Genomic DNA, 23,150 nt, shown 5'->3' on the forward strand with positions numbered 1-23,150 from the left:
TCTGCTCTGGCCCAGCCCAGGGAGACACAAGCAGGACAGGCACTGAGGAGGAGGCCAGCTTCTACCCAGGCTTAGTGATTTCAGCTGAATTGTTTTCTTTTGGCTGGCTTGTAACTTATGACCTGCTTTTAGAAAATTCTAGTTTAGCACTATTAACTTTATTTTAAAGTTTCTTTAACCTTAAGATTTTATAAAATGGGCTCTTTCAAAGTAATGTTTTAACCCAGACATCCTTACCCTCCTGAAACCCATGAACTAGGCCAGATACCAATTATTTTGACCACTCTCTGATTTTTTTCTCTCTGTATTTGTTGGTCCCGAAGAACTCCCAAGAAACACCACATAGAAGCCAGGAGACAATTTAAAAGCTTTGTTTTCATTTCTTGGATTAACGAATAGAAAGATAGAGTGAACTTAAAGTGAAACTATGGCGAAACCACTTCTGTTCCTGGAAGCTGGTTGTTCTGCCCAAGGAGAGGCTGGGAGGCTCGTCAGGCGAGTTTCCCAGCAGAGTGAGGAAAGCTGTTATCTGGATCCTCTCAGAGCTGGCTGACAGGAAAGGGCTGGGGTTCTGTCCATGGGTCATGTCCCTCCCTGCCCCACAGCCTGCCTGCAGCCCCTCCTGAGATTTTAAAGAGGCAGCGAACCCGTCTTTCTCCAGCTGCCCCGTGTGTGGTGGCACTGCTTCTTATGAGTCTTTAAATACTATAACTTTGTTATAGTTAAAGAAGGTGTTAGACTGAACTCGGAGTCAAGTTACTGTGTTCGGTTTTTCCTCTAGAAGAATGTGTGTGTGTGTGTATACATGTGTATACTTAGCTGTGTATTTTTGTGTATATGATGTGTACATTTAAAATGTAAGGAAAAACAAATTGACAGTGATCAAGCTTAGGCTGTGATTCTGCGTTTGAAAACGAGATTGTGATTCCACGGCAGTTCCTGTTTGTCCGAGGTGCGTTCATGCCCCCCCAGTCCCAGGGTCCAGCGTCGTGATTTGCATATGGAAATAGGTGGGCAGTGATGGAACAGACCACAGTTCCTCCTGCAGCTGTTTCTTTTTAGTTTCCGATTTATTAACGCTGCAGGACCGTCTGCTCAGCTCTGCCATCTTGTTATTCCTTCTTCAGCATGTTCTACTAATTTATTAAGAAGGGTTTCTGGTGTAAGACTTGTTTTGGGAATTTGACTATCAAGTAGCACCAGAGGAAAATATTAAAAACACTGTTTATAGCACTTGGAGTAATCGCATAGAGTGCCGTATTCCCAGTTTATCTAGTGCAGGCTCTGAACAGGGCCCTAATCAGATATGTTCTGCAGTGCTTCTTAGCCTTTACCAAACAGGCTTGAAATGACACACCCAGCGAGCCCAGTCTGTACTCCTGTATCCCCTACCCTGTGCTCATAGCCAGCCTGAGACCACTGGACCCTTTTTTTTCCCCACCAGATTCTTAGACTCTGTTTACTTTCTCCGGGTAGGAAGTCTGCCTCCTGCTCGTGCTCAGGTATTTTTTTTCTGCCTTCCGTGTGTCCTCTGGTGCTGTGCTGCTTCCTGGCCTCACTGAGATCTGCTCCTGCTCTCAGTGGCCCCCCGTTCCTCCGCGTCTCCCTGATGCCGGTGTGCATCTCTTCCTGTCCCCATCCCTACTTACGAGCCACACGGTGATGGGGTGGAGGGGCCCTTTCAGAATGGCAGAGGGGGGAGTGGAGTATGTTCAGTCACAAACTGAAGCCTCAGGCCAGTCGTGGTGTGCTTTGTACTATTGTGTGCTTTCCAATCCTCTCATCATGGAAACACGACCAGCGCTTTCATGTTCAGCGCCAGACTTCTGTGGTGTCCTTTTATCTCTCTGTGAGCACCTTCCAGCTGCCAAGAGCCATTTAATGTTGGGCGGACACTTAGTGTTGGGTGGACATGTTCATTTATTTGCTCAGGATTTGAAAACTCTGTTACGTATAAGGTTATGTCAGAAAGTCAGTCCTCAGGAGCAGATGTGCCAGAGAAGGGTTGTTGGTATTCTGTAGATTTCATCATGATGTATGCTGGTGTCAGTGTGTCTGCGCGCACTTGTGTGCATTGTGAGGGTGAGGAGGCAGCATCCCGGCTGCAAGGGCCTCCCTTCCATCATCTGTGTGGGCAGAGCTGTTTGAGCAGCACAGCTCATTGTGATTACAGACAGTGACTGTCTGGAGAGTAGCCACGTACGCTACGCCATAGTGTGAACAGTAGAAGACTAAACCACAGGAAGAATGGGGTGGATGTACAGCCTAAGGATTTCAGACTTACAAGAGGCGAAGGGTTCTGAATATTGGTCACACAGCGACACTGTGTATATAATCAGAAATGGTTAAGATGGGGGGTAGGTGTTGTGACAGGGTGTGTGTTGTGACACAATAGGTTAATTCATCACTTGGGACTCCCACATCCCATATTGGAGTGCTGGTTGAGTACTGACTGCCCTGCTTCTTATCTAGCTACTTGCTAATGCACCAGGAAAGACAGCAAACAATGGCCCAAGTATATGGGTTTTTGCCATACTAATGTGGGAGATCCTGATGGAGTTCCAGGCTCCTGGCCTCTCTCTGGCCCAACCTCAGCCCCAGCTGCCATGGCATATGGAGAGTAAACCAGCAAGTAAAGATCGATCTCTCTCTCTCTCTCTCTCTCTCTTCCTCTTCCTCTTCCTCCCTCTCTATCCCCCCACCCCATCTCCCTCTCTCTTCTCCCTCTGCCTCTCTCTCCCCCCCTCTCTCACTCTCTCACCCTCTCTCTCCCCCTCTCTTTCCCTCTCTCTCTTTCCCTCTCTCTCTCTCTCTCACCCTCTGTTTCTCTCTCCCTGTCTCTCTCTCTCCCCCTCCATCTCCCCCCAACTCTGTCTCTCTCCCTCTGTCTCTGTCTCTCTCTTTGTCTCTGTCTCTCCCTCTCTCTCTCCAGATTGCAGATGCTGTTTCACTCTATGTCATCACTTCTCTATGCACACGTTCCCTGGCATGCACCTCGCAGGGCCCATTCTCCTAGGTGAATCCACACCATATCCACGAAGACATTGCAAACTTGAAGTCACAAGATCCCAGCAGGATCAGGGACACAGGAGGCAGGGGTCCCAGGAGGTGGGGTCATCAGGGAGGTCAGCGCACCGCCAGCTGTCCAGAGGCTCAGGCCACAGGAGGATAAGGCAGCTTCAGACCTGAAATGAGGTCTGCCCCTCCTCCCATATTTTGTCATGTAGACTGAGGGACTAATAATCTGTATAGCTCAGATGTACTGCAAGAACTAAGTGAGCAACTGTGCTTAATAATGAGCTATCACAGAGAAGGGCACATAATAGGAGTTCTGTAAGTGCTAATTATTTTTATTTTGGTTGGATGACTAAGGGACTTGTTCAGTTTCAAATGCTTTCCCAACTATGCTGCAATGGTAGCATTCTTTAAACTTCTGTTCCCCTGGCATGCTACATACTCATTTTGAGGGCCTTGTTAGCTCCTAGAGTAGTTCTTAAGTGAAATCACTTATTTTGTCTTTTTAATCCTATAAAGTCTTTTTAAATGTAAGTAATCTTTTTGCCCTCCTGCTTGTAAGTGGAAGTTTTCCACTTTACAGTCTTCTGTGGGTGTGAGTGCATTACTGTAATGTTGAATATTATATATTATGGTTTACTTATGCAGCAAGAAAGCCACAATACTGCGCATCAACTAGTGATACAGACTACAAGTCAAAACTTGATTATAGCAACAAGGGTTCCAGTGAACCCCTTTGTAATACAAATATATTACTTAGAGACAGGTTTTAGGATAAGGATTCTGTTTTCTTCTAAGGCTCTTCTCGTCTCTTCCAGCACTTTCAGTCTCACATGGCAATGAAAACAGCTTGTGTGCCCTCGCAAGGATCTGATGAGGAGCAGAGAGTGAGTATGTCCTTAAGTAGATTCATGCCACACTCTAAATGCTTGAATACGAATTAATTTTCTGGTGATTGAAGTGAAAAATCAATAATGGATTGAATGATAGTTGCATGGCCATGATGGTCCTATCCTAATTTGACATTAAACAAATGTTCTATTTCTCTTTTGTTATTTACTTACTTACTTTGTTTGTGACAGTAAACAAGTAAAAACTCCAAGTACTTCAGTGGCATTCAGTAGAAAGGCCAGCACTGCTTTTTATTGGGCGCTCTGCAGAGCATGGTGTTTGCAAGCCTGCCTGGCACTTTCCTGCAGATTAGACCTGATGTGTCCGAGGCCCTTGAAGCGTGCCTTTCTGAGCAACCTGGATAGTAGGGGTGGTTTTTGGTAATTCCTGTTAAAATTTATGTTTAAAAAGAGGTAGTAAATTATAAATTAACCTTGGTAAAAGAGGGGAGTGTTAATTTTAATAAAAAGACATGTAAATACAAATATGAATAATTCAGTAAATTAAATATCTTCCTTTAGTCTCATGCTCCAGTAGCTATAATACTTTCCTGTTTCTGCCTCTTCTTCCCATACATCCCCTGGTCCCACGGTTTACCCAATCTTAGTTTGACCACCAGGTTACCTTTTTATTTTTTTTCTTACTGGTAATAACAATCTGTTCCATCCTTATTTTATCACTTCGCAGACTTCCTGAATTCCCTTAACCTGCTTTCCACCTCATGGCTTTGTCGAGTCTGCTGTCAGTGTCACTGGTAATCCGTGGCACCAGTCTGTCGTGGCTGCCATCCAGTCTCCTTCTCTCTGGCCCCTCTTCTGCATCACATCTTGTGGACCACAGGCTCATTGTTTAAGCTTCTTTTGTTCCTTTGACACTGCAGTTACATGGTTTCAGAACCACAAGGGATCCTGGAGGCCATATAGTTAACCTTTATGTAATAAACTTACTCTTAACAGAGGAAAAACTCTAGCAAGTGCCTTTCATTTAATATTTAATTTATTTAAAAGGCAGAAAGAGAGAGAGGGAGAAAGAGATCTTCCAACTGCTGGTTTACTCCTCAAATAAATGCCTGCAGTAGCCAGGCTGAAGCCAATATCCCATGTGAGTGCCAGGGACCCAAATATTTGTGTACTGACCTGCCTGCCTCTCGGAGTGCACATCAACAAGCAGCTGGAATTGGAACGGGAGCCAGACTTGAACCCAGGCACTCCAAAATGGGATGTGGGCATCTTAACCACTATGCCTGTTGCCTCCCCACAAGTGTCCTTTGAATCTTGAACACTTTCAGGACAGGGGTGCATAGTGCTTGCTCACTCTCTCTTTAAAAAAAAAACCATAATGATAACACGCTTACAGGACTAACAGGGACTCAGAGCACAACAAGAATATACCATGCTGGCTTGCTGTTGCTAACAGGTTATCACAGATTCAGCTGCTTCAAACAGCACCTGTTTCTTGACTCACAGTTCAGCAGCTCACCTGGGGTCTCCGCTCCTGTCTCCCACTCAGGGTGTCATCCAGAGGTCTCCCTTCCAGACTCTCCCAGGTTGTTGGCAGGATTGAGTTCCTGGCTAGCTGGGAGCTGCTGTCAGCTCCTGGAGACCCGTCTCCGGTCGGGTCCTTGTCATGTGACTGCCTCCCTCCAAAGAGCCAGCAAGGGAGAACTGTGGGCACAGCAAGTCCCCCTCCTGCCTCAGATCTCTTTGGCCAGGAATTACCCAGTTCCCTGCAAGGGGTCACCCTTGTTAGGTGAATCCCCTCTAGGATGACAGAACTTGGACCTCAGTCAGTCACATCTGCAAAGTCTCCTCTCAGGAGTGCCTACATCCGTGTCTGGCTGAATAACTGGAAGATTTGTGTGAACCCAGAAGCATCAGTCTTGGAGGCCATCTCAGAATGCTAGTCACCATATAGAGTAAAAAGTGAGTCTTTCTCATCCAACTTCCAAGTTCACTTTCCAGTAAACACTCTTTTTTTAAAGATTTATTTTAGATCGGAAGAGGAGTAGCCGGGACTAGAACCAGCACTCATATGGGGTGCCAGCACTTCAGGCCATGGCTTTAACCCACTGCACCACAGTGTCGGCCCCCAAGTAAACACTCTTTAAGAGTCTGTCACTCTCCTTGAGACAATTTTGTCCACAATCATATATATATATATATATATAAAAGAATATATGCAAGTATAAATATTTGTTTTTGCTGAAAATAAATCATTGTTTGGATGTTTAATTTTTGAGATTGACTCATGTTGTGTATTCCATTGTATGGCTGTAGTACAGTTTGTTTATCCTTTCACTATTTATTGGACACTTGGGTTGTTTCTTGTTTTTGAATACTGGGAATAAAACTATTGTGAATATTTGTGTGTATGTCCTTCATGGACATACTTTTATTTATCCTGGGTACCTCCACGTTGGGATTTTTTTTGTTGTTTTAGTGATGTGTGTTAAACTTTATAAGAAAATTGCCGGCTGGCGCCACAGCTCAATAGGCTAATCCTCCACCTAGCGGCGCTGGCACACCGGGTTCTAGTCCCGGTTGGGGCGCTGGATTCTGTCCCGGCTGCCCCTCTTCCAGTCCAGCTCTTTGCTGTGGCCCGGGAGTGCAGTGGAGGATGGCCCAAGTGCTTGGACCCTGCACCTGCATGGGAGACCAGGAGAAGCACCTGGCTCCTGGCTTCGGATCAGCGTGGTGCGCCGGCCGCAGTGGCCATTGGAAGGTGAACCAACGGCAAAGGAAGACCTTTCTCTCTGTCTCTCTCTCTCACTGTCCACTCTGCCTGTAAAAAAAAAAAAAAAAAGAAAAAGAAAATTGCCAGTCTTCCAGAGTGGCTGTACCATTTTGCATTCACACAAATGTGTAAGCATTGTAGTTGTTCTTCATCATTATCACTCACACTTGACATTGTCAGCCTTTTTATGGTTATTCAGTGCTGTGTTACTAGTTTAATTCAGATTTCCCTGCTAACTAATGTTCTGTATGTCTCATTTGGCCTTTCATTTTTTTCATGCTTGCCTTCTTTTGGATTAATACATCCTGTATTTCATGATTCCATTTTATCTCCAGTATTGGCTTATTAACTATACCTCTTTGGTCCTTGTTGTTGTTGTTATCTTAAATAGTAATTGGTTTAGGCTTTAATGTATCACACTTACCTTCAAATAATATTGTAGTATTTTGTGGATGATATAACAACCTTAAAGCAGTAAACTTGTGTTACTCCTTTCATCTTTTTTACTTCTGCATGTGTCTTATAATTCATTATTTCTTGTTTTTTTTACTGCTTTAAACAATTCAGTATTCAAAAAATTAAAACAAGCGAAAAACTGTCTTTGTCCACACATTAGCCTCCCTGGTGATCGCCATTCCTGTTGGTTGATGTGAGTTTTCATCTGTTGTCATTTCATTTCTTTTAACATTTCCTGTGGTGTAACAGCTGACAGTGAATTTTCTCAGATTTTGTTTCTTCAAAGACTTCTTCATTCTACCTTCATCTTTGAAAGATGTTTTCAGTTGATGTAGAATCCCAGGTGGTATTTTGGTGGTGGTGGTATGAGGGGAACTTTATGTCTTTCTGTTTTCTGGTTCACATTTTTTCTTATGAGAAATCTGCCTTATTTTATATGCATGAAGTTTTTCTTTGTTTTTAAGTGCTTTGCTATAATATGCCCAGATATAGGTTCCTTTGAGTATTTCCTGTTTGTCCAAATTCATGTTTAGAAAATTTGGAAATTTTTCAGTCACTGTTCTTTAAGTTATTGCATAGACTACCCCACCACTACCTCCATCTCTCACTTTTCTATCAGGTATTCTAGTTAAAGGTGGCTTAGGCCTTTTGATGTTAGCACACAAGTTTTTGAGGTTCTCTCGTAGTTCTATCTTTTTTTCTGACAAATTTTTAGCTGTATAGTGACTTTTATTTTTATTTTTTTATTTTTTTTTTAATTTTTTTTTTTTTTTTGACAGGCAGAGTGGACAGTGAGAGAGAGAGAGAGAGAGAAAGGTCTTCCTTTGCCGTTGGTTCACCCTCCAATGGCCGCCGCGGCCGGCGCGCTGCGGCCGGCGCACCGCGCTGATCCGATGGCAGGAGCCAGGAGCCAGGTGCTTTTCCTGGTTTCCCATGGGGTGCAGGGCCCAAGCACCTGGGCCATCCTCCACTGCACTCCCTGGCCACAGCAGAGAGCTGGCCTGGAAGAGGGGCAACCGGGACAGAATCCGGCCCCCCAACCGGGACTAGAACCCGGTGTGCCGGCGCCGCTAGGCGGAGGATTAGCCTAGTGAGCCGCGGCGCCGGCCTGTATAGTGACTTTTTAAAAAATATACTCTTTCTTTATTTGAAAGGCAGAGTGACGGAGAGAGAGAGAGAGAGACAGAAAGAGAAAGAGATCTTCCATCTGTTGGTTCACTCCCCAAATAGCCACAACAGCCCGGGCTGGACCAGGCCAAAGCCAGGAGCCTGGAACTCCATCCAAGTCTCCCACCTGAGTGCAGGGGCCCAAGTACTTGGGCCGTCTTTTGCTGCCTTCTCAGGTACATTAGCAGGGAGCTGGATTGGAAGCAGAGCAGTGGGCACCCGACCCTGTGCGTCAGTGAGGGATGCTGGTGTTACAGTGCCAGCCCCAGATAATAACTAACAACGTTTCTTCCTCTGTTTGGTAAGCTGTTAATAACTATTCAGTTAGTTGTTTTTTTCTTGGCTGTTGCATTTTTCCATCCTAGGAATTCCATTTGTTGCTCTTTATTGTCTGAGAACTGTTCTTCATACCTACTATAATTCCTTATCACGTCACCCATTGTATCTACCTTTTTCCTATGGATTCTTCTATGTACTTATCAGTTATTTAAAATTCTTGCCTACTGTGCCACATCTGGCTCATTGTGAGGATTTCTGTTGGCTGTGGCTTGCTTCCTGCTGTAGCAGTTTGTGTTGCACTGTGGATTTGGTAGAGGCGCTGGATTGCTTCCTTCTTGAGTGTTGAGCTCTGTAAGAAGCAGTGAGGTTACTGGCTGATCACACTGACCATACCGAGTCTTGGTTGTGGACTTTGTTAGGGTGAGTCTGTTGCAGTTGTGCCGTCAATATCAGGTAGCATTTCTCATTCCTGGACTGTGGCCCGCCCTTCTAACGTGGGCCCATCCAGGGCTAAAACCTGAGGAGTTTACCAAGCTTTTGCAAATTGCAGACTTAAAATCCAAGCTCTGCCTGTCTCCCTAAGATGGCATTCTTAAGTATTCTGATTAGCTCCTGCCAGTTCCCTGTCTCCCCACCCCGTCTTTGTTTCCCTCTGTACCTGTGCAGTTCAGCGGTCAACTATGGATTTGAGGGCGGTGTGCTGGCAGACTTTATATTCCTTCTCCTTTCTGGGGTTTTCTCCCCTAGTTTTCAGCCAGTCTGCCTATCCAAACTCCAGTTGATTCTTAACCCCTTAAACACTACCCCTTCCTTCCTGTGTCTGTCCCCTCTGTGCCACTGTAACCTGGGAGGCCTCCCAGGGGGCAGCTGGATGGATGGGCGTCTCCCCTGACAGGATCCTTTCCCTGAGGAGTTTCACTCCTTCCCCTGTCTGTCTGCTTTCCTTTTCCTCCAGAGATTTCAAAGTTGCTTTTCATTGTTACCAGCGGGGAGGTGAGTTTAAGGTAAGTTCCTCTGCTGTTACTGGGGCTAGGACTGTCTGTAATTATGTGTGGTGCTTTTTGCACTTGCTATTTTAATATAAGAATTCTCCAAATTCCTAAACATTTATCTTAAGCATTTAATGACTTTAAGCCTTTTATCCTGTGAGTGACTATGCCATAGTTCACTTAGGTATTTTCCTGTTCTTGGAAAGCCCATGTTTGCTATTAAAATCGTGCTGGGAAAGAAAACTCCAGAGAGTCAGGACACATTTCACACAAACACCTAATGGGGTATAATGATTGCAGAGTTTCAGTTCCTTTGATGAATTTTACTTATACTTTTACGTGTGTTTTTAGTCTGTTTCAGTCGAAGTTTTTTTATTGTTGTTTTTGTTTTCCTTTAGAAAAGAGAAAATGTTCGTTCCTTGACTATGTCTGGCCATGTTGGTTTTGAGAGTTTGCCTGATCAGCTGGTCAATAGATCCATTCAGCAAGGCTTCTGTTTTAATATTCTGTGCGTGGGTAAGGGCCGTTCCTCCTCCAAATGCACCTTCGTATTTCTTTCTGCTCACTCTGTTCCGGTCATCCGCTGAGCGGTGCTGTGTTGTCACTTTGAGATCGTGATCCCAGGGTTTCTGTTATCTAACTTCTGTTTCCTTTTCCTTAGCTTTAAACCTTTAACTTCGTCAGTGCTCCCTGCAGAGTCCTCGCAACTTAACATGCACACTCACTTCTGCGCTCTGCTAATGACCCGGGACCAGCCTCAGCATGCCTTCTTTCATGGACAAGGTGCCTTTAAAGCATCTGGGTCCTTGAAACCCTCCTGGGAGCTGACCTCGTCTTTCTCCTCAGCCATCCCGGGCACCAGTGAAGACGGTACTTCTGTTTCTTTTAGGGGAGACTGGAATTGGAAAATCAACACTGATTGACACGTTGTTTAATACTAATTTTGAAGACTGTGAATCCTCCCATTTTTACCCACATGTTAAACTTAAGGCTCAGACGTATGAACTCCAGGAAAGTAATGTTCGATTGAAATTGACCATTGTGAATACGGTGGGATTCGGTGACCAAATAAATAAAGAAGAGAGGTAAGTGTTTTTTCAAAACATTTGCCTACTTGTCTTATGAGCTATGACTTGATTTTCTAATAAGATAATCCATACTTTTGTTGACAGACGTTAAGTTTTTAGTAATTAAAGGGTGTTGGGGCCTGTGTTATGGTGTAACAGGTTAAGCTGCCACCTGGACATCCCACATTAGAGCCAGTTTAAGTCCTGGCTACTGCACTTCTGATGCAGCTCCTTGATAATGTACCTGGGAAAGCCGTGTAAGGTACTTGGGCACCTGCACCCACATGGGAGACCAGGATGGAGTTCCAGGCTCCTACTTTGGCCTAGTTCAGCACTGGCTTTTGTGGCTATTTAGGGAGTAAACCAGTAGATGGAGGAATTCTCTGTCTCTTCCTCTCTCTCTAACTCTGGCCCTCAAATAAATAAGTAAATCTTTACTCCCAGAATATTTAAGCAGTATTTTAGTTTTTGTTAAAATTTTCTATCCACTTGTCTGATTTCTTTATAATAATTTGAAGTACATTATTTCAGCATAGATTTCAGTTATTTCCTGGTATGCAGATTAAGTATACAGTAAATTATTGGTACTAATTTTCAGGCAAGAGTTACTGAGAGAAACAAATACAAGATGTGTGTGTGTGTGTGTGTGTGTGTAAAATATCACCATGCATATTTTTTTTTTTTTTTTTTTTTTGCAGGCAGAGTGGACAGTGAGAGAGAGACAGAGAAAAAGGTCTTCCTTTGCCGTTGGTTCTCCCCGCAATGGCTGCTGCAGCCGGCGCACCACGCTGATCCGAAGCCAGGTGCCAGGTGCTTCTCCTGGTCTCCCATGCGGGTGCAGGGCCCAAGGACCTGGGCCATCCTCCACTGTCCTCCCGGGCCACAGCAGAGAGCTGGACTGGAAGAGGAGCAACCGGGACAGAATCCAGTGCCCCGACCGGGACTAGAACCCGGGGTTCCAGAGCCGCAGGTGGAGGATTAGCCTAGTGAGCTGCGGTGCCGGCCTGCTTTTTTTTTTTTTTTGTAAAATTCTAACATTAAAAGCTAGTTATGGGGCTGGCACTGTGGCATAGTAGGCTAACCTGTGACAGCAGCGTCCCTGATGGACACTGGTTCAAGTCCTGGCTGCTCCTCTTCTGATGCAGCTCTCTACTATGGTCTGGGAAAGCAGTAGAAGATGGTCCAAGTGCTTGGGCTCCTGCACCCACGTGGGAGACCCAGAAGAAGGTCCTGGCTCCTGGCTTCAGATCGGCACAGCTCCAATTGCAGCCATTTGAGGGTTAAACCAATGGATGGAAGAAGACCTCTCTTTCTGTCTCTTCCTCTCTCTGTAACTCTACCTTTCAAATAAATACAATCTTTTTTTTTTTTAAAGCTAGTTACATCATTAAATTGCAGAAAAGCTTTGGAGCTTATTTTTCTTTTTTCTTTCTTTCTTTTTTTGTTAAAGAACTTTCTTTTTTCAAATGTATTCAAGAAGCGGATCAAGAGACAAATAGAGGCCGGCGCCGCGGCTCACTAGGCTAATCCTCCGCCTAGCAGCGCTGGCACACCGGGTTCTAGTCCCGGTCGGGGCGCCGGATTCTGTCCCGGTTGCCCCTCTTCCAGGCCAGCTCTCTGCTGTGGCCCAGGAATGCAGTGGAGGATGGCCCAAGTGCTTGGGCCCTGCACCCCATGGGAGACCAGAAAAAGCACCTGGCTCCTGGCTCCAGCCATCTGATCAGCGCGGTGCGCCAGCCGCAGCGCGCCGGCCGCGGCGGCCATTGGAGGGTGAACCAACGGCAAAGGAAGACCTTTCTCTCTCTCTCTCTCTCTCACTGTCCACTCTGCCTGTCCAAAAAAAACAAAAAAAAAACCAAACTCAATAAACCTAAGCAGGCTAATTAAAAAAAAAAAAGAGAGACAAATAGAGCTCTCATGTGTTAATTCACTCCCCTGATGCCTGCAGTGGTTAGGGTTTGGCCTGCCACAGGGGTCAGGGGTCAGAAACTGAACCCAGGTCTCTCATGCAGGTGGCAGGGACGCAAGGACTTGAGCCATCACCTCCGTCCTGTCAGGGGCCGCAGCAGCAGGAAGTGGAAGTCAGGAGCTGTAGCTGGGAATTGAACCGAGGCACTCGTGGGGTATGGCAGGCAAGCAATCTGACCAGAGTCAACGCTAGACTAGGCACCCACCCCTGCAGGAAAGGTTTGATGATGAAATTGCAACTTATATTTTACCTATGTCATTGTTTCTTATCAGCATTTCTGCTGTGTATTGACTGTAGACTCTCTGTCAGATTTAAACTATGAAAGGGGGGAATAAGTTGGAGTAGAACAGTAATTTTATTTATAATATGTGGAGTCTTCAAAATGTTCATGGAAAGTACATATTGTGAAAAAACTGCATAAATTTCAAAGTATGTTTGCTCTAAAACAGGCATCTTCCAATTCCATTTTCCATGAATCTTCTGAAATTCCTGTGTAGATTCATTATTATAAGTAACCTGCCTCTTCACATGGCATAACCGTAGTGGATAGCCTTGTCAGAAATGATTTCTGTGGGCCTTCTAGAAGGAGAAGCTTAGTGGGAAGGGTAGAGGCCTATGACATCTTGCTTTAAACGTTAGTGACACCTATAAGGTGATATCAACTTAGAATTAATTAACATAAATATAAAAGAAAGGGGGTTTTTAAATTTTTGTTTACTTGTTTGAGAAGAGAGAGAGAGAGATTGAGAGTGTTCACGCTCACGTTTATTCCCCAAGTTTCTGCAACAGCTGGAACTGGGCTGAGCAGGGAGCTGGCGAGTCAGCGCAGGTGTCCCATGTTGGACTGACCACTACTGCCTCCCAGGGTCTGCATTAGCTGGGAACTGGAGTTAGGAACCAGCCACTCTGATTAGCTAGCATCTTAACCACCATACTTGACCTACTGAATAAATTTCATTGTATTATAAAATAAGACCCACAATAGATGTAAATTTCCATGTAAATTTATCCCTAAAGCAAATTATAACTTGCTTTTTTCCATTAATCTATTTATTGGGTTGTATTCTATCAGTAACCATGTTAGTGCATAGGTATATTTCTATGAAAATACCCAGAAGTGCCAGTCAGTTGGAATCCTCTTTTGCCATCTCCTCGGGCCCAGTCCCATTTCTTTCCTCAGAGGAGCCACTCCTGTGAATTAACTGTCTTCCAAACCCTTTTTGAGTTCTGTTCTTTCTTTTTAAATAAACTTCATAGGTGTGTAATTTGCAGGAAATAATTTCACTGATTTGAGTGCAGTTCCCACGGCTGTAGTTCAGCCATGGCCATGGCACTGCACGTGCACATCAGCGTCTCCTTTCTCTCCATGGTTCTGTCCCTCGGATTCCAGTCGCTCTGTTCTCAGCTCAGTAAGGAACGCCAGGCTCTGCGTTAGAAGCCGGGGAATCAGAGGGCTCCCCTCATTTGTTTCTCTTCCCAGTAGTCACAGTTCCGCACTGCCTGTTTTCCAGTGTCTGAAACGGTCTTGTGCAGATTCCTTATTGTTCGAGGTGAGAGGGCGAATTCAGTCCCCGTTTCTCCCTCACAGCTGGAAACAGGCTTTATTTCCCTCCCTCGTTTTTGAGGACAGTTACTGGGGTGTTGTTGGATGGCCAGTGGTGGTGGTGAACATCCTCTCTGTGTCCTGACCACGGAGGGAAAGCTTTCTGTTTTAGTGTCTTCCACTTCCTTTGTTTTTTTCTTGGTTGGTTGGTTTGGGGTTTTGTTTTAGATAGAATAAGGAATTTCTGTCATTTTGTCAGATTTTTTTTCATCCTATGAAGAAATTGTTTAATCTTTAATAAGATGAATTACAGGAACTTATTTTCTATTGATAAAGTAACCTAAGGATCTTGGATACTGTTCTGGGATCATAATACAGTATCCTTTTTATCTTATGCTACATTGGATTTTTTTCTTTTAGTATTTTTGTATTTGTGTACATAAGTAAGGTTTTTACCTGTACTTTGCTCTTAGACTGTTTTTTTTTTAAGATGTATTTATTTATTTGAAATCAGAGTTACACAGAGAGAGGAGAGGCAGAGAGAGAGAGAGAGAGAGAGAGAGAAAGAGAGAGAAGTCTTCCATCCTTTGGTTCACTCCCCAGTTGGCCTCAATTGGCCAGGAGCCAGGAGCTTCTTCCGGATCTCCCATGAGGGTGCAGGGGCCCAAGCACTTGGGCCATCTTCTGCTGCTTTCCCAGGCCATAGCAGAGAGCTGGATCGGAAGCGGAGCAGCCAGGACTAGAACCAGCGCCCATATGGGATGCCGGCACTTTAGGCCAGGGCTTTAACCCGCTGCGCTACAGCGCCAGCCCTATACTGTTTGTTTTTTAAAATTGAGTTGTTAGTCTTTTTTAAAGATTTATTTATTTATTTGAAAGGCCGATACAGAGAGATCTTGGGTCCTCTGGTTCACTCTGCAAATGGCTGCAACGACCATTTGGAATGAACCAAGGGATGGAAAACCTCTCCCTGTTTCCCTCTCTCTCTCTAACTCTGCCTTTCAAATAAATAAAATAAATCTTGGGACCAGTGCTGTGGCATAGTGTGTAAAGCCGCCGCCTGCAGTGCTGGCATCCCATACGGGCACCAGCTATTCCACTTCTGATCCGGCTCTCTGCTGTGGCCTGGGAAAGTAGTAGAAGATGGCCCAAGTCCCTGGACCCCTGCACCCACATGAGAGACCTGGAGCTCCTGGCTCCTGGCTTCAGATTGGTGCAGCTCCAGCCTTTGCAGCCAATTGGGGAGTGAACCAGTGGATGGAGGACCTCTCTCTCTCTCTTTCTCTCTGTGCTTCTCTTCTCTCTGTGTAACTCTTTCAAATAAATAAATGAATATTTAAAAAATAAATAAATCTTAAAAAAAATTGTTAAACCACGAGTGTACTTACACTCTTATCTTCCTGGAAGAAGATATCAAGCCAGGATTTTTGTGTTTGTTTTGGTTTTGAAATCTTTGGATGAAGCTCTAGTTCTTTTTGGACTTTGTATTTAACACATGTATATTTAAAAACAAACTCTTCAGACACGTGTTTAAATATGAACGCTGGCCCCTTTTCTTTCTCTTCTGGAACTTCAGTGCATTTTGTTAAACCTTCGCATCAAGTCTTTTGTGTCTCCCTGTAAATTTTTTAATTTATTAGAAAAGTCTATATTCATTTTATTTGGGAAACAAAGAGAGGAACAGATGCAGATATCTGCCATCTGCTGGTTCACTCACAATGCTTACAACAGCGTGGCTCGGCCAGGCTGAAGCCAGGAGAACCCAGGTCTTACCACCAAGTACTTGAATCATTGCCTGCTGCCTTCCAGGGCACACACAGCAGGCAGCAGTGGGGCATGACTCTGCCCCAGGAAGTCTGATACAGGTCAAGCAGTGTCTCAATCACGGCACCAAATGCCCTTAATCACCCTCCCCCTGACCCTTGCCATAGATTGCATTCTGGATAATTATTTTTGACCTAACTCCTGGTGTCTCATTTCACCCCTCAGCTGTCTATTTCTAATCTATTGAAATTATCCTTTGAGTTTTTCCCTTGGGTTACTATATTTTCAAATCTGTGCATTGTGTGTGGCTTCCTCAAGTTCACAGGATCATATAGTTTTCTAGTCTTAGAATATGTATTCAAGTTTGTATTTTATTTCTATTTTAAAATTAAATTATGTAACTCCAGTGTACAGTATTTTTGTAGATGTTCTACTAATGTTTATTTTTTCTTTTTTCTTTCTTAAAGATTTATTTATGTAAATAATAGGGAAAGAGAGAGGGAGAGATTTTCCATCAGCTGATTCATACCCCAAATGGCCACTATGGCCGGGGCTGGTTCAGGCTGAAGCCAGGAGCCCACAGCTGCATCCAGGTCTTACTTGTAGGGGTCTTTCATGTGTGTGGTAGGGACCCACAGGCTTGGGCCATCCTCTGCTGCTTTCCCAGGCACGTTAGCAAGGAGCTGGATCTGAAACAGCAGCCAGGACACGCTGGCCCTCCAGTTTGGGATTCTAGTGTCACAGGCAGCCTCTTAGCCCTCCGTACCACAGTGCAGGCCCTTGTTTTTTATTTTGATTCTCATTTATTATGCCTTTTTTTTTTGGACAGGCAGAGTTAGTGAGAGAGAGAGACAGAGAGAAAGGTCTTCCTTCCATTGGTTCACCCGCCAAATGGCTGCTACAGCTGGTGCGTTGCAGCTGTTGAGCTGCGCCGATCTGAAGCCAGCAGCCAGGCGCTCCCTCCTGGTCTCCCATGCAGGTGCAGGGCCCAAGCACTTGGGCCATCTTCTGCTGCTTTCCCAGGATTATTAGCAGAGAAGTGGAGCAGCCAGGACATGAACTGCTGCCCGTATGGGATGCCAGTGTCATAGGCAGTGGCTTTACCCACTCACTACACCACAGTGCCAGCCCTGATCGTTTATTTATTTATTTTTTATCGTAGTTGACATGATCTTTGACAGTTACTTGTTGGGATGTTTTGAGGCTGAAGATGAAGGAGGTCTTCGTTTGGCCAGATGTGGATTGCCTTATGCTAAGCCCTTCTGGGCATTGATCCTGTGTTCCCAGCAGCAAGAAGGGGAGTGAACTTGTGTGTCTAGCTGATATGTTCAGGGCTGACGCTGTGGTCAGTAGTTACCAAGAATGTTATTTTTTGCCCCTCCTTTCCTACATTTCCCCTATTTGCCCTTCTCACAGACCCTTGAGGGCAAGGGAAGAATTGTAGGTTTATCTTCGGTTCCCCCAACCCTAAAGGTGTAGGCTGTTAGGCTCTCAGCTCTGTGTGGGGCGGGGTCTCTCAGTACACTCCCACCTGGTTTGTGTGGGCCATTCTTCAGGATAACTGATGGTGTTAGTGCAGAGGTCAACAAACTTTCTGCCCAGGGTCAGATAATAAGCTTTACAAGACATACAGTCTGTCTGAATTGCTCAGCTCTGCCATTGTAGCAGGAAAGCAGCCACAGACAGTACATAAACAAATGAACTTGGCTATGTCTTAATAAAAATTTACATGCGAAAAGAAGCCTCCGCCTGGATCCCGCCTTTGCGCGCTAACCCCTCCTAGGCCTCTGCTTACCTGTCGGTTAATTCCTTGCCACCTTATGAGCCCACTGATATTTTATTTAAAGGTTTTATTTATTTATTTGAGAGGCAGAGCTACAAACAAGGAGAGGGTGAGACAGAGAGAGATCTTCCATCTATTGGTTCACTCCCCAGATGGCTGCAACCACCGGAGCTGAGACAATCCAAAGCTAGGAGCCAGGAGCTTCTTCCAGGTTTCTAATGTGGGTGCAGGGGCCCAGGAACTTGGTCCATCTTCTACTGCTTTTCCAGGCCATAAGCAGAGAGCTGATTTAGAAGAGGAGCAGCTGGAACTAGAACTGGTGCCCATATAGGATGCCGGCGCTACAGGCAGGGGCTTAGCCCACCATGCCATAGTGCTGGCCCCTCCACTGATATTTTTAAGGATGTGATTTTTGTATTTGAAGTCAGTGTCTTTCTTTTCATTGGAAGGATCAGACTGCTGTTCACTGGAAATGAAAACCTAGGGAAAATACTATGGAGGAATTCCTAATGGCATATTATTTAGTTAGCAAACATTTTGTATGGGCTTTCAGAAATGAAAAGCATTCAGACAGAGGAACGCTTAAGGTTAATCAGATCATGTAATAAGTCATATTACTGACCTATTTTATAGGTAATAAATAGAAGTAAAAAATACAGGTCATAACTAAAAGTTTGTTTTAAATTTTTGTATAGTCTGTACTTACGGGTTAATCTTTACTATTTTGTTAGTTTGGACAGGGAACCCTATTTTCCAGAATCACTCACTGATGTTCATAGTGATCGCTCTGATAATGGATTGAGTTCTTACAGTGTTCAAGGTATTGTGCTAGTTCTTGTGGAACACGGGAAGCGTAAGGTACTGTGCCTGTCCTCACATTGTTCATCATCTGGCAGGGAGAACAGGGCATTCTGAGAGTGCAGAAGCGGTGACGGTCCTCAAGGACTGGAGTACTCGGGCAACTTCCTGGAAGAAGAGGAGGCTGTGCGCGTTCAGGCGCGGTCTCGGCTGAGTAGGGCTGAAGAGATGATCTCATTGCCATCTAGGGCATTTGGCAGGGAGCTCTTTGCTGTGATTTGTTTCACTCAAAAACTCATTTTGTTGAATGGAGCTAGGTAACAGTGGAGTAGTAGATTGCATAGGCAGTGTATTAGAATGGTGTGGAGTGTTATAAACCATATGAGACAGTGTCAGCACCCACACTCTGCACCTGCACTGTTTGATTTGGAGGAGGAGTAGGCTCGGCCAGAGGGAAGGTGATGTTCCAGGGGGAGTGGCCTGAGCAGGAACTCTGAGCGCAGGGGGTGATGGCCTCCCTTCTTCAGAGTTCAGTGAGAAGGAGGCTGTGCCAGCATTGCTGGGCTGAGGCTTGCAGCTGGCGTGTGCCCTGCACCTGACAGTGCTGTCCATGCCTTTCAAGTCTCGTGAGAAGCGGGAAGTCGTGACCGGTGCCTGTTGTCAGTTCAGTGACGTGCATGTACCACTCTGCTTACAAACGAGAGTCCTCGCCTCTTAGAGCAAGCCGCAAGAATGGGAACCTTTGTCAGAAAGAGAGCCAGTGTGTGAATAGATGTGGGAACAAGGTGACAAGCTCAGTGCTTGACAAGTGCAGGTTGTCCGGATGATTCTGAAGTCCCCCCTTTGTGTGTACGCATTCTGCACGGTATGTTTTGTCTATGAAGTCATATAGACTTCCACCTTCAGAACTGCGTGAAAATCTTGTAAGGTAGCATGCGTATGTGACATTAAATATTTAACTACTTATTTTCTTCCAGCTACCAACCAATAGTTGACTACATAGATGCTCAATTTGAAGCCTATCTCCAAGAAGAACTGAAAATTAAGCGCTCTCTCTTCAACTACCACGACTCGCGCATCCATGTCTGCCTCTACTTCATCTCTCCCACGGGCCACTCACTAAAGACGCTTGACCTCTTAACCATGAAGAACCTAGACAGCAAGGTGTGTTTAGGAAAACAGTCAACTTACCAAACTTTATTATTTATATTGCACTCTTAAAATATCTTTACAGTATGTGTCTGTGTCATAGTTTTACTCTGTGAATCTTTAAAGCGTTTGGTAAGTTTCCTGCTTAGCTTATTTTCTGGAGAAACTCAGCTTGGAGTCCGGAAGATGAGTGCAAAGAAGAAACATAACAGTACGATTCATTTCCCTTCTTTTTTTTTTTTTTATTTTTTTTTATTTTTATTTATTTTTTGACAGGCAGAGTGGACAGTGAGAGAGAGAGACAGAGAGAAAGGTCTTCCTTTGCCGTTGGTTCACCCTCCAATGGCCGCCGCGGCCAGCGCGATGCGGCCGGCGCACCGCGCTGATCTGATGGCAGGAGCCAGGAGCCAGGTGCTTTTCCTGGTCTCCCATGGGGTGCAGGGCCCAAGCACCTGGGCCATCCTCCACTGCACTCCCTGGCCACAGCAGAGGGCTGGCCTGGAAGAGGGGCAACCGGGACAGAATCCGGCGCCCCGACCGGGACTAGAACCCGGTGTGCCGGCGCCGCTAGGCGGAGGATTAGCCTAGTGAGCCGCGGCGCCGGCCTCATTTCCCTTCTGAGTGACTGACTTGTATGCCAAAACTTCGGTATTATGTGCATTTGTATTTTGAATTTATTTGACACTAAATTTACTTTGACACTCATGAGAGGAAGAACTTTGTTCACAGAGATTAAGGTTTAATGTTTCTTCACATATTAAAGTACATTATATTTCAATGTAGACCGTACCAAGAAAACTTACATTTAAAACTTCCAAGCCTGGGAGCTATGTATAAATTCATAGAGCTGTAAAAAAATGTTATCTGTATTAACTTGCTACAGGTTTTTATATTTGTTTAAAAGGTGATTAAAGGTTACTTACTGGGGCCAGCACTGTGATGTAGGGGATTAAGCTGCCACCTACAATACTATATGGGCAACAGTTGCTTCACTTCTGATCCTGCGCCCTGCCAATGCACCTGGGAAGGCAACAGAAGATGGCCCAAGTTCCTGGGCCCCTGTACCCACGTGGGAGACCCAGATGAAGCTCCTGGCACAACCCTAGTCTTTGCAGCCATTTGGGGAGTGAATCAAAGGATGGAAAATCTCTGTCTCTCTGCTTCTCCCTCTCTAACTCTGCCTTTCAAATAAATAATCTTAAAAAAGACTACTTACTATTATACAAAAAAAAGTCTCTAGACTTATTCTGTATCCGCTAGTGATGTGGGAAACGCAGCTTTCCTAACAATGGCTCCGAACTTTATAACGTAAGATTCGGCATACAAGGGTATCTTGGATGTCCCTGCTTCCTCTGTAGAAATGCATGTGGAAAGCGTGAAGTCTGGGAGAGCACTTCACACGTAGGTCAGTGTACTTTTGAATAGTTGTGGAGTGGTAAGCCAGCTTGTGCAAGAATGATTGTCCCCATATGGGGATATATACAGGAGAGTGACAGCCAGTGAGTAGATTACGGTGAGCAGCACGCCTCTCCCACAGGGGGCCACCGAGTAAGTACTTTGGACTTTGCAGACCATCCACAGGTCTTTCTGACAACTACTCATCTCTTGTAGCATGAAACCAACCACAGACAATACTTTAGTGACTAGGCCTAGTAATGTTCCAATAAATCTATTTATAGGGGCCTGTGCTGTGGCATAGCAGGTAAAGACGTCGTCTGCAGCACTGCCATCTCATGTGGGCACCAGCTCCTTGGTGATGCTCCTGGGAAAGGAGAGGAAGGGAGTCCAAGTCCTTGGGCCCCTGCACCCACATGGGAGACCCAGAGGAAGCTCTGGCTCCTGGCTCCTGGCTTTGCATCGGCTCAGCTCTGGCCGTTGCAGCCATTTGGGGAGTGAACCAGTGGATGGAAGACCTTTCTCTCTGTCTCTCCCTCTCTCTGTCCATAGCTCTGCCTCTCAAATAAATAAATAAATAAAATTTAAGAAAAAAACAGCAAGATGCACATAGTTTGCCAACCCCCTGTTCTGGGTTAATAAAATTCATTGTTAGAGACTGAATGGTTTTATGATTGGGGAAAAAAATGACTACATGATTAAAAAACAAACCCTCAATGATGTTATTTTGTTAACATAACCTGTTATTTTCTTAACAGGTGAACATTATACCAGTGATTGCCAAAGCAGATGCGATTTCTAAAACTGAATTGCAGAAGTTTAAGATCAAGCTCATGAGTGAGCTGGTCAGCAATGGCGTCCAGATATACCAGTTCCCGACAGACGACGACACCATTGCCAAAGTCAACACTGCGATGAATGTGAGCTCCTAGCTGCATGTTAATCCTTCTGTTCTGCGGGGGAAATAAAACTGTGATGTATGTGTAATGTTGCTGCTCATGTTTGTTTTCCAAAAGGACCTTATACAAGGTGAATTTTCCCAAAGTTCAGAATGAAAAACGATTTGTGTGTGTGTATTGGGAAAGGTATAATGAGAATATATTCTTAGGCATCTTTTTTTTTTTTCGTCTGTTCTTTGGCCTACATAAAGTGGTACATTTATGATGGGGATGCACCTTTCATGGGACAGTTGCCTGGAAAAATGCCTTTTGATCCCGTCTTTGGAAACAAGAGGAAACTACGTAGCTTTCCTTGGAATGCTTTAGACTCTCACGTGTTTGAAGAGATCTCTCAGAGCTGGTTTTTATACTCATTCTCCCTTAGCTCTGCTTCTAGTTTCCTACTAATGTACACCCTGAGAGGCGGCAGGTGATGGGTCAGACGCTTAGATCCCTGCCACCCGTAGTAGGGACCTTGACTGAGTTCTGGGCTCCTGGCTGCTGCCTGACCCAGCCCTAGTGCTTGTGTGAATTTGAGGAGTGGACCAGCAGATGGAAGATCAGTCTATTTGTCTCTGTCTCTCTCTCTTTTAGATGCCGTTCAAATATTTTTGTAAAAATTACTTAATTTTTTTTAAAATCTCTTTAACAAAAATAAACATTTGCCTTACTTTTAGTTTAATGTCATTGGGGATGACTCACTCAGTTCCTTATTTTACTTTATTGAGCTAACATTTTTCTTACATATCTGGTTCTATTTTGACGGACCGTGGGTTTTAAAGTCCGGCAGACTTGCCTATGTGTCCTGTGGGCGTTATAACCTTCCTGAGGCTGTTAACTACAAAATTAGTTCATTATACTTCTTCCAAGAGTTGTTGTGAAGATGAAATGATTTAACTTTTGTTAAATGCCTAACATTTGTTAAATGCCTTTTCTAATTTTTCACGTGCCATTTATATTATTATGCCTAAACTAAATGTATAAAAACCTAATGTAAACCAAATGGTCTTATTTCCTACATGTTAAAATTGTCTTTACATCTAATTCTATTTCTTGTGCTCACCTGGAATAATTTTTTCAGGAAGGCATAATTAACTAAATAATATCAATTATTAAATTTTAAGCATGGTACTTGCTACTTTTTTTTTTTTGACAGGCAGAGTTAGACAGTGAGAGAGACAGACAGAGAGAAAGGTCTTCCTTTTTCCGTTGAT

At 44.6% G+C, this 23,150-nt stretch overlaps 1 protein-coding gene across 1 annotated transcript in view; it reads left to right on the forward strand.

Annotated features, from left to right (window-relative positions):
- SEPTIN10 (septin 10) overlaps window positions 1-23,150 on the forward strand; it is a 64,947-nt gene that overhangs the window by 24,757 nt on the left and 17,040 nt on the right. The window contains 5 exon segments of the mRNA XM_070068664.2: window positions 3,834-3,902; window positions 9,929-10,046; window positions 10,420-10,615; window positions 19,432-19,618; window positions 21,757-21,918. Of these exon segments, the coding sequence (XP_069924765.2) occupies window positions 3,834-3,902; window positions 9,929-10,046; window positions 10,420-10,615; window positions 19,432-19,618; window positions 21,757-21,918 (732 nt within the window).

The sequence above is a fragment of the Oryctolagus cuniculus genome, chromosome 2, assembly GCF_051225735.1.
Source record: "Oryctolagus cuniculus isolate XC-2025 breed Fujian yellow rabbit chromosome 2, ASM5122573v1, whole genome shotgun sequence".
Classification (NCBI taxonomy): domain Eukaryota; kingdom Metazoa; phylum Chordata; class Mammalia; order Lagomorpha; family Leporidae; genus Oryctolagus; species Oryctolagus cuniculus.